Below are 15,312 nucleotides of genomic sequence, written 5' to 3'. Positions count from 1 at the left end.
CCATCCATCCATCCATCCATCCATCCATCCATCCATCCATCCATCCATCCACCCTCCAAGTGGGACATACCTGGAACACCTCCCTAGGGAGGATCCAGTACAGATGTCCAAGTCACCTCAGCTGACTCCTCTCAATGTGAAGGAGCAGCGTCTCGACTCCGAGCTCCTCCCGGGTGACCGAACTCCTCACCCTATCTCTAAGGGAGCGTCCAGCCACCCTGCAGAGGAAACTCATCTCGGCCGCCTGTAGCCGCGATCTTGTCCTTTCGGTCACTACCCAAAGTTCGTGACCATAGGTGAGGGTAGGGGCGTAGATTGACCGGTAAATCGAGAGCTTCGCCTTTCGACTCAGCTCCCTCTTCACCACGACGGTCCGGTACATCGACCACATAACTGCGGACGCTGCACCGATCCGTCTGTCAATCTCCCGCTCCATCGTTCCCTCACAAGACCCCGAGATACTTGAACTCCTCCACCTGAGGCAGGACTTCCCCACCCACCCGGAGAAGGCATGCCACCTTTTCCCGGTGGAGAACCATGGCCTCGGTCTTGGAGGTGCTGATTCTCATCCCTGCCGTGTCGCACTCGGCCGCAAACCACCCCAGCACATGCTGAAGGTCCCGGTCCGATGAAGCCAACAGGACAACATCATCCGCAAAAAGCGGACATGAAATCCTGAGGTTCCCAAACCGGATCCCCTCCGGCCCCCGGCTGCGCCTAGAAATCCTGCCCATAAAAATTATGAACAGGACCGGTGACAAAGGGCAGCCCTGCCGGAGTCCAACATGCACCGGGAACAAGTCTGACTTACTGCCGGCAATGCGAACCAGACTCCTGCTCCAATCATACAGAGACCGGACAGCCCTTAGTAGAGGGCCCCGGACTCCATACTCACTCAGCACCCCCACAGAATGGCACGAGGGACACGGTCAAATGCCTTCTCCAGATCCACAAAGCACATGTAGACTGGTTGGGCAAATTCCCATGAACCCTCGAGCACCCTGCGGAGGGTGTAGAGCTGGTCCAGTGGGAGATTATCAGTGTCTTCTATCTCTTCCATTTTCTAATAATTGCTCCCACAGTTTATTTCTTCACCAAGCTGCTTCCTACTGCAGATTCAGTCTTCCCTGCCTGCTGCAGGTCTACAATTTAGTTTCTCACGTCCTTTGACAGCTCTTTGGTCTTGGCCATGGTGGAGTTTGGAGTGTGACTGTTTGAGGTTGTGGACAGGTGTCTTTTATACTGATAACCAGTTAAAACAGGAGTCTTTTATACTGATAACCAGTTAAAACAGGTGTCTTTTATACTGGTAACCAGTTAAAACAGGTGTCTTTTATACTGATAACCAGTTAAAACATGTCTTTTATACTGATAACCAGTTAAAACAGGTGTCTTTATACTGATAACCAGTTAAAACAGGTGTCTTTTATACTGATAACCAGTTAAAACATGTCTTTTATACTGATAACCAGTTAAAACAGGTGTCTTTATACTGATAACCAGTTAAAACAGGTGTCTTTTATACTAATAACCAGTTAAAACAGGTGTCTTTTATACTAATAACCAGTTAAAACATGTCTTTTATACTGGTAACCAGTTAAAACAGCTGCATTAATACAGGTAATGAGTGGAGGACAGAGGAGTTACAGGTCTGTGAAAGACAGAAATCTTGCGTGTTTGTAGGTGACCAAATACTTATTTTACTGAGGACCCAAAATGTATTGCATGATATTGTAGCATTTGACAAACCTTTCATTATTAGAAAGAAATGAACATTTGATAGAGCTTTTTAAGCAATTTCAGTTTTTGTGATCAAGATTTTAATCCCAATGACTGGTCTCTGTTGGGGGTGGCGTTGATGTCTAACCCTTGTGTTCTCTCCCCGTTCCAACAGAACTGTCTGGGTATGATCTACACAATCCATCTGGATAGTTTCTCCGTCCCATTGGAAACAGTGATTGGAAACCTTTTGACGTGTTTGATCCCCATCGCTGGAGGCTCCCAGGTAAATCTGCACATTCTTTCTTTTTTGCAACAGCAACTTTGTACCGCTGAGAGACTGAGATGTACATCTAGGTGTGATAAAGACTTGGGCTGTTTCTTTAAATGATATTGTCTACATCCACCAGCTGCAGTTTGAGATAAACTGTTCTATCATTTATTAGTGTCATCATCTGTACCGTTCCCTCTGGGTCTGCCATGCAGCTGTTCTAGGTAGTGGCTAGTGTGTTGAATAGGGGTGTAACAATATATCGTTCCACGAAATTTCGCGATACAAAAACGTCACGATACGTGTCGTGGAGGTGACAAACTGTATCGCCATATTGGTTTATTAATATTAATCCATCGTGTTGACTAGTAATGCGCCTCGACCCACGGACCAAAATCTTCCTCCGCTCAGAAGAAACTAGTCCCGTTTTGGTCCCGATCACGAGACTCTTGCAGGGTTTTGAACTCTGAACTTTTACTGATGTAAGGCTGGTGTAGAGTTAAGCCTTATGTGGCAGGGTGCGTGCCACGGGGGCCCGACCGAAGGACGGAGAGACACAGGAATCGTGCAAACCCTTTTTTATTTCAGCTTACACCCACATGTGCACAAGCATTACAGCCTGACAGCAGCTCCTCCGACCCCTCGCTGCTGTCCAGCTCCGCCTTATAAGGCAGGCAGGTGGAGAGAATCAGCCACTCAGGCGGATGGGACACAGGTGCGTGTTCCATCCATCTCTCCAACCTGCCACACACCCCCAACGCCAACTTCGAGCCGGGGTCCGTCCGGCCGAGCCTACTCCCCCCCCCCCCGCCCCCTCGGAGCGGGAGAGGAACCCTCCGGGCTTCCTGGTCGGGGGGGTCGTCCCCGGCGTCGGCCTGACCTGCGGTACGGTCGCGGGGGTCGCCCCCGGCGTCGGCCCGCCCCCCGGGGACGACGCTCTCGGGGCCGGGCCCATGGTGGCCTCGGGCCACCCGGTGCGTCCAGGACCGCGTCCCTCACGGCGCAGCCCCGCTCTGGAGCTGGTGCGTCCCGGACCACGTCCTCCTTGTTGACGCGGCCCCGCGCCAGCTGCCGGTCCGCCTCCGGGACCGCCTCCTCCTCCTCCGCGACGCAGCCCTGCGCGGGCTGCTGGTCCGCCCCCGTCTTCGCGGGACCCGCCGTCGCTGGAGGCTGCGCCTCCGCAGCCTCCTCCCCAGCCAACTCCGCCTCCGTCTCCGCCGCTGACTCCATCCCAGGAGCCGTCGCCTGGCGGCCCGCAGCTTTTGCCTCGCGGCCCCAAAGCTGCGGCGCTAACAGCGCTGCCGCGGCGAACCTTAGACGGGGTGCAGGGATGGGTCGCTCCGTCGGTCCCGCCGTCTCGGGAGCCGTCGCCGCCAGCTCCTCCCGCGCTGCTGGCGCAGGGGTGGGTCTCCCCGCGGCCACGAGCGCCTCCATCGCGGCCAGCTGCCGCTCGCCCTGGTCCCGGAACATGGCCGTCATGCCCGCCATGGCCTGGGCGAGCGCGTCCAGGGCCCGCTCCATGCGTCCCCTCCTCCGCCCTTCGAAGCCCCACGTTGGGCGCCAGATGTGGCAGGGTGCGTGCCACGGGGGCCCGACCGAAGGACGGAGAGACACAGGAATCGTGCAAACCCTTTTTTATTTCAGCTTACACCCACATGTGCACAAGCATTACAGCCTGACAGCAGCTCCTCCGACCCCTCGCTGCTGTCCAGCTCCGCCTTATAAGGCAGGCAGGTGGAGAGAATCAGCCACTCAGGCGGATGGGACACAGGTGCGTGTTCCATCCATCTCTCCAACCTGCCACACCTTACCTTATTAAATTAAATCTTTTTGGGGTCGTGAGTAGGATAAACACGGGGACAACTTCTCCAGTGTACTTTAATGTCCCTCAACAGTGTAGGATTTTAGAACATCAACTAGGGCTGGGCGATATGGCAAAAAAAGTGATCACGATTTTTTTTCCCATATTGAACGATCTCGATTTTTAATCACGATTTTTTAAATCAGAAGATCCCCCCTCCCTTCTGGAATAAAATAGAAAGAAACCAGAGATTAGTTTTTTTTTTATTAACAAATAAAGCAAATAGCATGAATCCAGAATGCTAACAGTGGTACCCACCGAAAAAACTAGGGATGCACCAAAATGAAAATTTGAGGCCGAAACTGAAGCGGAATAAAATTTAAAGACTTGGCTGAATACTGAGTACTGAATAGCCTACGGAATGCGGTTGTTCACAGTTTTTCATTTATTTTGCCATTTTTTTCACAATTGCATAGATAAAATTGCAATGACATTATTAAAAACAAAAACAGTAAACTAATATGATTTGAGCCACTGTCAAGCAGCTGGCGATGCGGTTGCTTAAATTGACCAACAGGTGGCTCTTTAACATCACAGTTTGTGTACTGTGCGTGACTCTGACGCTGGTTGGTAATTAAGGAGTTAAAACTCACTCGCCACTTACAGGACTCAGTAGCCAGCAGAAACGGCATTTTTATTACATTTATTAACTGTAGTACCGCTATTATGAGAGGTTATTTCTCACAGTATTAGCCTAAAGGGACTTAAGGCTGATTTATGGTCCCGCGTTACACCAACGCAGAGCCTACGGCGTCATCTGGTGAGCTCTGCTTGTTGCCTCCGCGCTCCGACACAATCACTCCGCTGAGCGCGCACGCACACACACACGCACGCACGCACGCACGCACGCACACACACACCCATGTCGGGGCCGCGGAGTTTCTGAAGTCGGCGGTGATGAGTAATTTGTGGTACAAGCAGAGCGAATCACAACTTTAATGAGTGCGGTTCGAATACACAATACATCCATCACGAAGGGCATTTTGTGAATCCATCACACCCTCCTCCTGTACGCTCGGAAGAAGTTGTCCGGCGAAATAAATAAATAAATAACCGCAAACCGTGAGTCCCGGTCGGCTCGAAGCTAAGCTAACGCTAGCCTGCGGTTGTTGTCTTGTAGTTTTATTCTCTCTGGTCACGCTTGCTCCCACCAGTGCAGGGGAGGCAGATGTGACTACTTTACTGCCTATGGTCATTCAACTTGCCGCGGCATGTCATGCATGATCAATTAATGTAGACAGCGCGGTGCCAGGAAAGCGGGTTGTGATTGGTTGTCGTGCACTTTGCTGCAGCATGTTTTGCACGTGATCGAGAAAGTAGACCCACAGCTGATCACCGTGATCGAACTTAATTTGATCGCGATCACAAATCGAGATCGTATAATCGCCCAGCCCTAACATCAACACAGCACCTAGTGCCGTACTGTGGCGTATCACTCCGCCCAATCTAAAACAGACTAATCACTACAGATAAACTGACTAGTGTCATTATAGTCCCTGATTTACATCACAATATGAAGAATATATTTATAAAATAATGAACCCTGAATTACCAAAATAACCTTCTTAACAAAAATAAATCTCCTCTTACTCTTATAAGGTGAGCATGAATCAATCTCTTTTATGATGTAAAATTGTATGTATTTATTTACTTTAATTTATTTATTTAATTTTAGTTGTTAAATTTCTGGAAAAGAAAAAAGTCAAGTCATACATGAGAGAAACTATTCAGTTTGTGTCTAAATATTTGTACTTGTATGAAACTGAAGATCATAATGCAAACCTGACATTTACTTTTAGTTCAGTTTGTGGAAAATGGTTGGCCTGGCTTTCTCTTTAAAACTTAAACAGTTATAAAGCATTACAAACTGTAACAATAGGGCAAATGCACAGTATTGTTTTGTATTTTGTGTCTTTCAAATAAAAGACCATTTTTTCCAGTCATATGTTCCTCATTCAAGGTTGTTAAAAAAATACTGCTATAATATGGTATCGTTATCGTGACCTCAGTATCGTGTATCGTACCGTATCGTGAGATTAGTGTATCGTTACACCCCTAGTGTTGAAGTAGGGCTTTTAATCGCTTGCTCCTATGATTATCAACAACACAAGTCTGCTTTGGATTTATGTTAGCTTAGTTTAGCAGAAAAGCATTCACCATATATGGATAGCCCATTAATATCCATCCATCCTTTAACTTTTGCTTGTATGGATTGGGGTCAGTGGAAAGCAGCCTAAGCAAAGCAGCTTTACATTTCTAAAAATCACACTGTAGACATTTTAATGTTGTTGTCAAGTTCTGTTACGATTGGTTTAGTTAGGGCCGCTAATTGGACATTTAACCCTTGTGCTGTCTTTGGGTCAAGGAAGGAGGAAGGGAAGAAGGGAGGAAAGAAAGATGGGAGAAAAGAAGGAAGGAAGGAAGGGTGAAAAGGAAGGGAGGGAGGAAAGAAGGAAGGAGAGAGCAGGAGGAAAGAAGGTAAAAAAGAAGGAAGAAAGGAAGGAAGGAAGGTAAAAAAAGAAGGAAGAAAGGAAGGAAGGAAAAAAAGAAGGAAGATGGAAGGGAGAAAAGAGGAAGGGAAGAAGGAAGGAGGGAGCAGGAGGAAAGAAGGGAGGAAGGTAAAACAGAAGGAAGGAAGGAAGGAAGGAAGGAAGGAAGGAAGGAAGGAAGGAAGGAAGGAAGGAAGGAAGGAAGGAAGGAAGGAAGGAAGGAAGGAAGGAAGGAAGGAAGGAAAAAAAAGAAGGAAGTAAAGAGGAAGGGAGAAGGAAGGAGAGAGCAGGAGGAAAGAAGGGAGGAAGGAAGGAAGGAAGGAAGGAAGGAAGGAAGGAAGGAAGGAAGGAAGGAAGGAAGGAAGGAAGGAAGGAAAAAAAAAAGAAGGAAGTAAAGAGGAAGGGAGAAGGAAGGAGAGAGCAGGAGGAAAGAAGGGAGGAAAGAAGGGAGGAAGGAAGGAAGGAAGGAAGGAAGGAAGGAAGGAAGGAAGGAAGGAAGGAAGGAAAAAAAAAAGAAGGAAGTAAAGAGGAAGGGAGAAGGAAGGAGAGAGCAGGAGGAAGGAAGGAAGGAAGGAAGGAAGGAAGGAAGGAAGGAAGGAAGGAAGGAAGGAAAAAAAAAAGAAGGAAGTAAAGAGGAAGGGAGAAGGAAGGAGAGAGTAGGAGGAAAGAAGGGAGGAAGGTAAAAAGGAAGGAAGGAAGGAAGGAAGGAAGGAAGGAAGGAAGGAAGGAAGGAAGGAAGGAAGGAAGGAAGGAAGGAAAAAAAAAAAGAAGGAAGTAAAGAGGAAGGGAGAAGGAAGGAGAGAGCAGGAGGAAAGAAGGAACAGGAGAATGAGGTCATTTTGACCCAAAGACAGTACCAGGGTTAAAGGTTTTTGAAATGCACTGCTTATTTTGAAAGAGTAATTGCAATTGAAACATTAATTGTAAATCCTCATGTAATACTTTGCAAGTAGTGAAATTACCATTGACCATTTAGGAGAATTTAATTAACTCCATCTTCATGATTTTTGAAGTCATTTCCTCCCCTTCACTCATTTTTTCTTTTACATTTTGTAAGGAGGATGTAATTATTTTTCTTAAAGTAGGTGTTACTTTTTACTTTCTTTCTGTATTCATTTATATAGTTAGTAAATGAAGCAAGTTTATGTGTTTCTGGTAGGATAAAGGTCCATAACACTGTGATGTTGTAAAGCATTGTGTCATGTGCGTGTGCCCGACTGTACACTGGTGCTTTTTGTTACAGACAGATGATTCCCCAGTTTGTAGTTTAGACAAAGTTCACCAGGTATGTGACTGGTTTCTGGCCTGTCTCCAGGCAACCTTTCAGGTCTACAAGCTTCACCAATCAACAATCAGCTCAAAGTTCTTGATTTTGTCAGAGACCATTGCTGCTTTCCTTTCTTTCTTTCTTTCTTTCTTTCTTTCTTCTTTCCTTCCATTTGAACTGTTTTTGGCCTGATTTCTGTGTATTTTGTAATCACTTATGTACTCATCATTTTAAACCTTTTTCTTTCTCTTGTTTTTTAATCATTTAGATTGTCTTTGGCCAATATGTTATTAACAACACTAACCAAATCCTTGTTTTCATTGCTGTATAAAACACAGGGACACACATTTAAGCCTATTGGCCTGTTGGTTATAGCTCAAATGCTTAGTAAGCATATGGGATGGCAGATGGCTCTCTGCCGGGCATAGCGGCTTTTGAATAAAAGAACCAGATTTAATTGGTATTGACACACATACAGACACAAACGCAAGTGTTTGCTTCTTTTGCACACTCAATCAATCAAGTCTGAAAACATGATTTATCAGTCTACCACTCAACACTGTATGTCCTACGGGTAGTTTTATGTGTGTATGTATGTATGTATCTATCTAATATATATGTATCTAATATATATATATATATATATATATATATATATATATATATATATAAAATATACAGTTGTGTGAAAAAGTGTTTGCCTCCTTCCCGATTTCTTATTTTTTTGTTACACTTAAATGTGTCAGATCATCAAACAAATTTAAATATTAGACAAATATAACACAAGTAAACACAAAATGTAGTTTTTATTATTAAGGGGAAAGAAGAATCCAAACCTACATGGCCCTGTGTGAAAAAGTGATTCCCCCTAAACTTAATAACTGGTTGTTCCCTCAACAGCAACAACTGCAATCACGCGTTAGCGATAACTGGCAGTGAGTCTTTTCCAGCTGTGGAGGAATTCTGTCCCACTCATCTTAATTCAACCACATTGGAGGGTTTTCTAGCATGAACCTCCTTTTTAAAGGTCATGTCTCAGCATCTCAATGGGATTCAGGTCGGGACTTTGACTAGGCCACTCCAAAGTCTTCATTTAGTTTTTCTTCAGCCATTCAGAGGTGACTTGCTGGTGTGTTTTGGATCATTGTCCTGCTGCAGAACCCGAGTGGCTTCAGCTTGAGGTCACCAACAGATGGCAGTATTTTCAAATTGAAATTTTATTGAATTTAAGTCAATTTCTTCAGATCTATCCTCGCAACATGCTGCTGTTTTCTTATTAGAGAGAAGATCAATTTTCCTGGCCATTTTTCCAATTAAGCCATATTTGGACAGTCTTATTCTAATTGATTTGTTATAAAATGTAACACTCAATGTGACGACTCAGAACTGTAGATATTTTTTAGGCTCCCTCTAGACAAAACTATGTCTCTAACCATGTTTCCTTATTCCCCATGTTAACTACAGACTGTACCATCAACATTTGATGTTGCACACTTTCAAATAAGATGTTGCCGCCAGAGTAGTGTGGAGGCCAGATGTTTCCCCATGAAACCTAAAATGATTTACATTTTAAAATATGAATCTGTATGTAACCTAACCAACCAGTCGTTCAGTCAGAGACTGAGTTGAACATATCTTATCATGGGGTTTTGGGACACATTATTGAACTACTAATGGCTCTGGTACTTGGAGTGTTGCTGTCCAGAGCATGAAATAATATGCATTTTTCAAAAACCATCCCAAATGTAAGCCTCATAAATTTGCATACCATGTCACCATTAGGGGTGGGTATTGGGAAGGACCTCACGATACGATACGCATCACGATACTTGAGCCACGATACGATACACATTGCAATATCCCGATTATTATATTCTACATAGTTCACCGAAAAATGTAAAAATGCATTACACATCTTAAAATCCAAGTTGTATATATGTACATCAGATGATAGTGATGGATCTTAAAATCCGAGTTGCACGTTCATCAGATTATAGTGACAATTCATGGGACAAACTGAGTCAAAACAATGTTTTATTATAACTATACAAGCTAAAGTTACAACTTATTTGTATATGTTTTTCATATTATTTACATCATATGAAATTTAGTATGAGGTTGCTTTAATTATGTGGCAAATGATAATAAACACAAGAAAGATGGGTACTAAAACCAAGGACAGGCACAGTGATCAGTCAGTATAGATATAAATCCATAAATAAATAAACCTCCGTCCATTATTTTTCATTTTTTAAGGACAGGCAATTTTGTTATATAAAAAATAAATTATAAAATGAAATAAAACGTGAAATAAAACCTGAGCTCAGTGCAGGGCCCTCCCAGGGTTGGTAGAGAGTGGCAATGCCCAGGACTGTCACTTATGTAGGAGCACTGGGTGATATAATGGGGAAAAAATCGGAGATAAAAAATATTTAAAAAAAAAAAAAAAATCGATATTCAAAATTTGAATATCGATATCAGCTGGAAAAGTATCGCGATATATTGCCATATCGATATTTTTGCCCACCCTTAGTCACCATGGTATGTTGTGTTCAGTAGTCGTGTGATTTTTGCCTCAAGCAGTCTTTTCTTAAGCTTTCTTCTTTTTCTTAACATATTGAATAATGATTTTGATGTTTGAATCATCCAATTCCTCCCCACCTTTTACAAATAACAGCTAATGCTGTACAGATGTTGGAAATGTTTATATATATATGTTTTTCCCCAGGACACACCTTTTTACCTTAATTGCCCTTAGTCACTCTGATTTGGCTTAAGGTTTTTCTTCCACTAGGCCACTTTTTTTTACCTGCCCCTGTTTCTGTTATGTTTATGTAACAATTGATCGGGGTTCATGTTCTTGGTCTCGGGAAAGATCCTAGAGACAACTTCTGTTGTAATAGACGCTATAGAAATACAATTGAATTAATTTAATAATAATGCTGTATCATTGTTTACAGGACTGTCTCAGAAAATTAGAATATTGTGATAAAGTCCTTTATTTTCTGTAATGCAAAAATGTCATCCATTCTGGATTCATTACAAATCAACTGAAATATTGCAAGCCTTTTATTATTTTAATATTGCTGATCATGGCTTACAGCTTAAGAAAACTCAAATATCCTATCTCAAAAAATCAGAATATTCTGGGAATCTTAATCTTAAACTGTAAGCCATAATCAGCAATATTAAAATAATAAAAGGCTTGCAATATTTCAGTTGATTTGTAATGAATCCAGAATGTATGACATTTTTGTTTTTTTAATTGCGTTACAGAAAATACAGAACTTTATCACAATATTCTAATTTTCTGAGACAGTTGTGTATGTTAAGTGATAAGTGTTAAGTAAGAAATACATTTTGAAAGTGTTTAAAAAAATGGACTAAAAAATGCTATATAATAAATGCAGTGGATTTACTATTTAGCTTATTGCTACTGTGTAAAATTGGTACCACATGACATGTGGCATGTGGGGATTTGTTCCACCAGTAATGGTTTTGTGCTGGTGCTGCTGGTAATGTTCCGTCCTCACTGGCATGCAGTCCTTTGCGCTTCATTCATGTCCTACTCAGGTTTGATTTTTCACGTCCCTTTTAAGCTTCTGAGATTCTCCACTCTATTCTCTGGACATGCAGAGCTGTGATTCAACTACACCGTCAAATCCTCATTTCTTGAGAAACTATATTTCCCTTTTTTGTTTGTTGTTGTTTTCCATTCCCTTTAAAACCCTTCTTTTGTGTCTTATCTGGATCCAGAGGACGATTACGTTAGGAGCCGGTGACCGGCAGGTGATCCAGACTCCCATCAACGACTCTCTCCCCGTCAGCGGCAGCAGCGTGGCTCAGCTCTTCAGGCAGCTCGGTACCAACACTTACACTGGGATTCAGCAGTTATCTTTTACAACATGTTTATTGTTTATGGGTCAATGACCAATAAGGATTTTCAACAGGTCCATTTAAAAAAAAAAAAAAAAAAAAAAAAAAAAAGAAAATGTCTATTGCAGTAGTTTAAACATTAAGAATGTTGTGTACACATAAAATCATATAAAAATGTTAAATTAAGTGATTTCAGAGTTTTTTGTCAAGATAAATTGGCACTAGCCTTAAAAAAGGTCATGTGGTGCAACCATGATTCATATTAAAATAAATTAATTTCCTTAACATCTTGACATCTTTTTTTTTTTTACAAGTTTTCAGTATTATACAAAAATGGTTGTTTTTTTAATGGTCGCGCCACATGATATTTCATAAAATGGACATCAGTCAAACTTTGTTTGTATATTATGATGGAAATATAAATACAAATGTGTTGCAATCTTACACACTACAAGACATTTGGGAAATCATGCCAGATCGGGCAGAAGATTGATTTAAATACCTTTCTACAAAGAGTCATAGTCGGACGGTCGCACCACATGACATTTTAGCGCCTAAAACAACAACAAAATCCCAGATAACTAGTATTTTTTTTTAAATTCAAGTGAGTCCATATGAGGGACAGGTAGGTCATTTATATGGTATTTATTTTATCCATTTAAACCTTTTTTGAATTGAAAAAAAATCTGTTTTTCAGAAAATATAGGCGTCACGTCATTGACCCTTTTACAAATCATAACCTACGGTACTCTGATTTTTAATTACACTACACATAGCTCTACTATTATACATTAGCATCTGAGAAAACAATACAATCCTAAATGAATATATGAATGAGTACTAGTTTACTGTATTACCACATTCAAATGATACATGCAAGTAATGTATATATTACACAATAAATAAAATCCCCTTCTAAAATATTTTTTTTTCTATTGGTACAAAAAATTTTTTGAAGACATGTAGCATATTAATGATTGTGGTATTTTTGATTGATTTTTTATTTTGTTAGAATAAACCAAATAAGATATCATTTGTTGACAGTATTCTAATCTGGGTTCATGAAAATACAGAAAGAACAGGCAAACTCCAGACAGAAAAGCCAGGGTTTGAACCAGTCTGCTTGTAGAGGGGAGGCAGCTTGCTAACTCAGACACTACTCAGTAAGGCTTTGAAGAAAAAAGGAGTCAAACTCAAAGATCCGCCAAAACTCTCTGTTGGCTAGGCAGGCCAATCAGTACAAGATCTGATACAACCTATATGTTGTCTCACTGTTTGACTTCAGCTGATTTAACCCTTGTGCTGTCTTAGGGTCAAGGAAAGAAGGAAGGGAAGAAGGGAGGAAAGAAGGAAGGAAGAAGGGAGGAAAGGAGGAAGGAAGGGAGAAAATAAGGAAGGAAGGGAGGAAAGAAGGAAGGGAGGAAAGAAGGAAGGAAGGAAATAAGGAAGGAAGGGAGAAAATAAGGAAGGAAGGGAGGAAAGAAGGAAGGAAGGAAATAAGGAAGGAAAGGAGAAAATAAGGAAGGGAGGAAGGAAGGAAGGAAGGGAGGAAAGAAGGAAGGAAAGAAGGAAGGAAGGAAGGAAGGAAGGAAGGAAGGAAGGAAGGAAGGAAGGAAGGAAGGAAGGAAGGAAGGAAGGAAGGAAGGAAGGAAGGAAGGAAGGAAGGAAGGAAGGAAGGAAGGAAGGAAGGAAGGAAGGAAGGAAGGAAGGAAGGAAGGAAGGGAGGGAGAAAAGAAGGAAGGGAGGAAAGAAGGAAGGAAGGGAGGAAAGAAGGAAGGAAGGAAGGAAGGAAGGAAGGAAGAATAAAGAAAGAAGGAAGGAAGGAAGAATAAAGAAAGAAGGAAGGAAGGGAGAAAATAAGGAAGGAAGGAAGGAAGGAAGGAAGAATAAAGAAGGAAGGGAGGAAAGAAGGAAGGGAGGAAAGAAGGAAGGGAGGAAAGAAGGAAGGAAGGAAGGACGGAAGGAAGGGAGGAAAGAAGGAAGGAAGGGAGAAAATAAGGAAGGAAGGGAAAAGGGAGGAAGGGAGGGAGGAAAGAAGGAAGGGAGAAAATAAGGAAGGAAGGAAGGAAGGAAGGAAGGGAAAAAAGAAGGAAGGAAGGAAGGAAGGGAGAAAAAAAGAAGGAAGGAAGGGAGGAAGGAAGGAAGGGAGAAAGGAAGGGAGAAAAAAAGAAGTAAGGAAGGAAGGGAGGAAAGAAGGAAGGAAGGGAGAAAATAAGGAAGGAAGGGAGAAAAGAAGGAAGGAAGGAAAGAAGAAGGAAGGAGAGAGCAGGAGGAAAGAAGGAAGGAAGGGAGTAAAGAGGAAGAAAGAAGGAAGGAGAGAGCAGGAGGAAAGAAGGAAGGAAGGGAGTAAAGAGGAAGAAAGAAGGAAGGAGAGAGCAGGAGGAAAGAAGGAAGGAAGGGAGTAAAGAGGAAGAAAGAAGGAAGGAGAGCAGGAGGAAAGAAGGACAGGAGAATTAGGTCATTTTGACCCAAAGACAGTACATGGGTTAACAAAGTTTGATCTCTCTTTTCCCTCCTTTTTCTCTGCCACAAACAGAATGTGATGTGTTGTTTCCGTTCTGATCCAACAGGAATAATCAACGTACTGTATCTTTTCTGTGCGGCCCTGACGGAGCACAAGATCTTGTTCCTGTCCAGCAGCTACCAGAGACTGACGGACGCCTGCCGAGGCCTGCTGGCCATCATGTTCCCCCTCACATACAGGTGTGTGCTTGTTCAAAGTTTACAGTAAATCTGTCAGTAAAGTCAGAACCAGCTGGTGAATGAATCCTCTTGTTTGTGTCTTTGCAGTTTTACATACGTGCCTATCTTACCAGGAAAACTGCTAGAGGTCCTCAGCACTCCCACCCCTTTCATCATCGGTGTCAATTCATTCTTCCGCTCAGAGACACAAGAACTGGTGGGTTCTCATCACTTCAGTGTGACAGATATCAAACAATGAGTGCGTTTACATGGGAAGTTTAATTCCTCTTTAATTCAGAATTAAAATTAAATCCAATTTAAAACGAGTAAAAATTATTCCAAATGAAAATGGTCATTCCGAATTAAACTTAAATCCGGAGTAAGTGGCTGGTTTATTCCGATTTTAAATCCGAATAGAATAATTCCGCGATCATGTTTACAGTCATTCCTCTTCCTCAAAGTTTCAAGATGCAGCAGCAGTAAACGCTGGTCAAGAGCAGAGACCATTTATGTAATAAATAGAAATCATAAGAAGAACAGATGGAAACAGGAAACATCAAAATTGTGAGCTTTTCAAAGTTGTAGCGGCTAAGTTAGTTTTTCTTCCGGTAGTTTAACTTCCGCCCCCCCATTATCCAATCAGAACCTTCCCAACCCCCAGACCTGTAGAGGAATTTGAGAAAGATCATCAAACGTGTTTTCATGTAAACCTCAATTCAGAATTACTATTTCCATGTAAAGTCGAAGGAAAATAGTTTAATTCAGGATTATTTAATTCAGAATAATTAATTAAGAATTAAAAAACATCATGTAACCGTTAGGGATGGGCGGTATGGACTAAAAAATGTATCACGATAATTTCTGGAATTTATCCCGATAACGATAAAAATTACGATACAAAAAACTACCAATTCAACTCCACCTTTGTAACTATAAATCTATCACCACATTCAGTCTTTGGAGCCAAATCACTGCTCTAAAAGATACTAAATACTACTAAACTACACCAATTAAATGAGTCCACCTGTACTGCAAAACTGTAATGACTCCTCGCTCTCAGATCTGCCATAAACGGAATTTATCCTTCCTTCCTTCTTTCTTCTTTCTTTCTTTCTTTTTTTCTTTCTTTCTTCTTTCTTCTTTCTTT

General features: G+C 42.2%; 1 protein-coding gene across 1 annotated transcript in view; it reads left to right on the top strand.

The window, feature by feature from the left end:
- Positions 1-15,312, top strand: part of sbf1 (SET binding factor 1) — a 99,096-nt gene that overhangs the window by 38,828 nt on the left and 44,956 nt on the right. Inside the window, 5 exon segments of the mRNA XM_061715209.1 lie at positions 1,895-2,005; positions 7,584-7,625; positions 11,364-11,469; positions 14,054-14,186; positions 14,274-14,382. Of these exon segments, the coding sequence (XP_061571193.1) occupies positions 1,895-2,005; positions 7,584-7,625; positions 11,364-11,469; positions 14,054-14,186; positions 14,274-14,382 (501 nt within the window).

This window comes from Cololabis saira, chromosome 23 (assembly GCF_033807715.1).
Source record: "Cololabis saira isolate AMF1-May2022 chromosome 23, fColSai1.1, whole genome shotgun sequence".
Taxonomy (NCBI): Eukaryota; Metazoa; Chordata; class Actinopteri; order Beloniformes; family Belonidae; genus Cololabis; species Cololabis saira.
The sequence above is the reverse complement of the archived record's forward strand: the minus strand, read 5'-3'. Positions and strand labels throughout refer to the sequence as shown.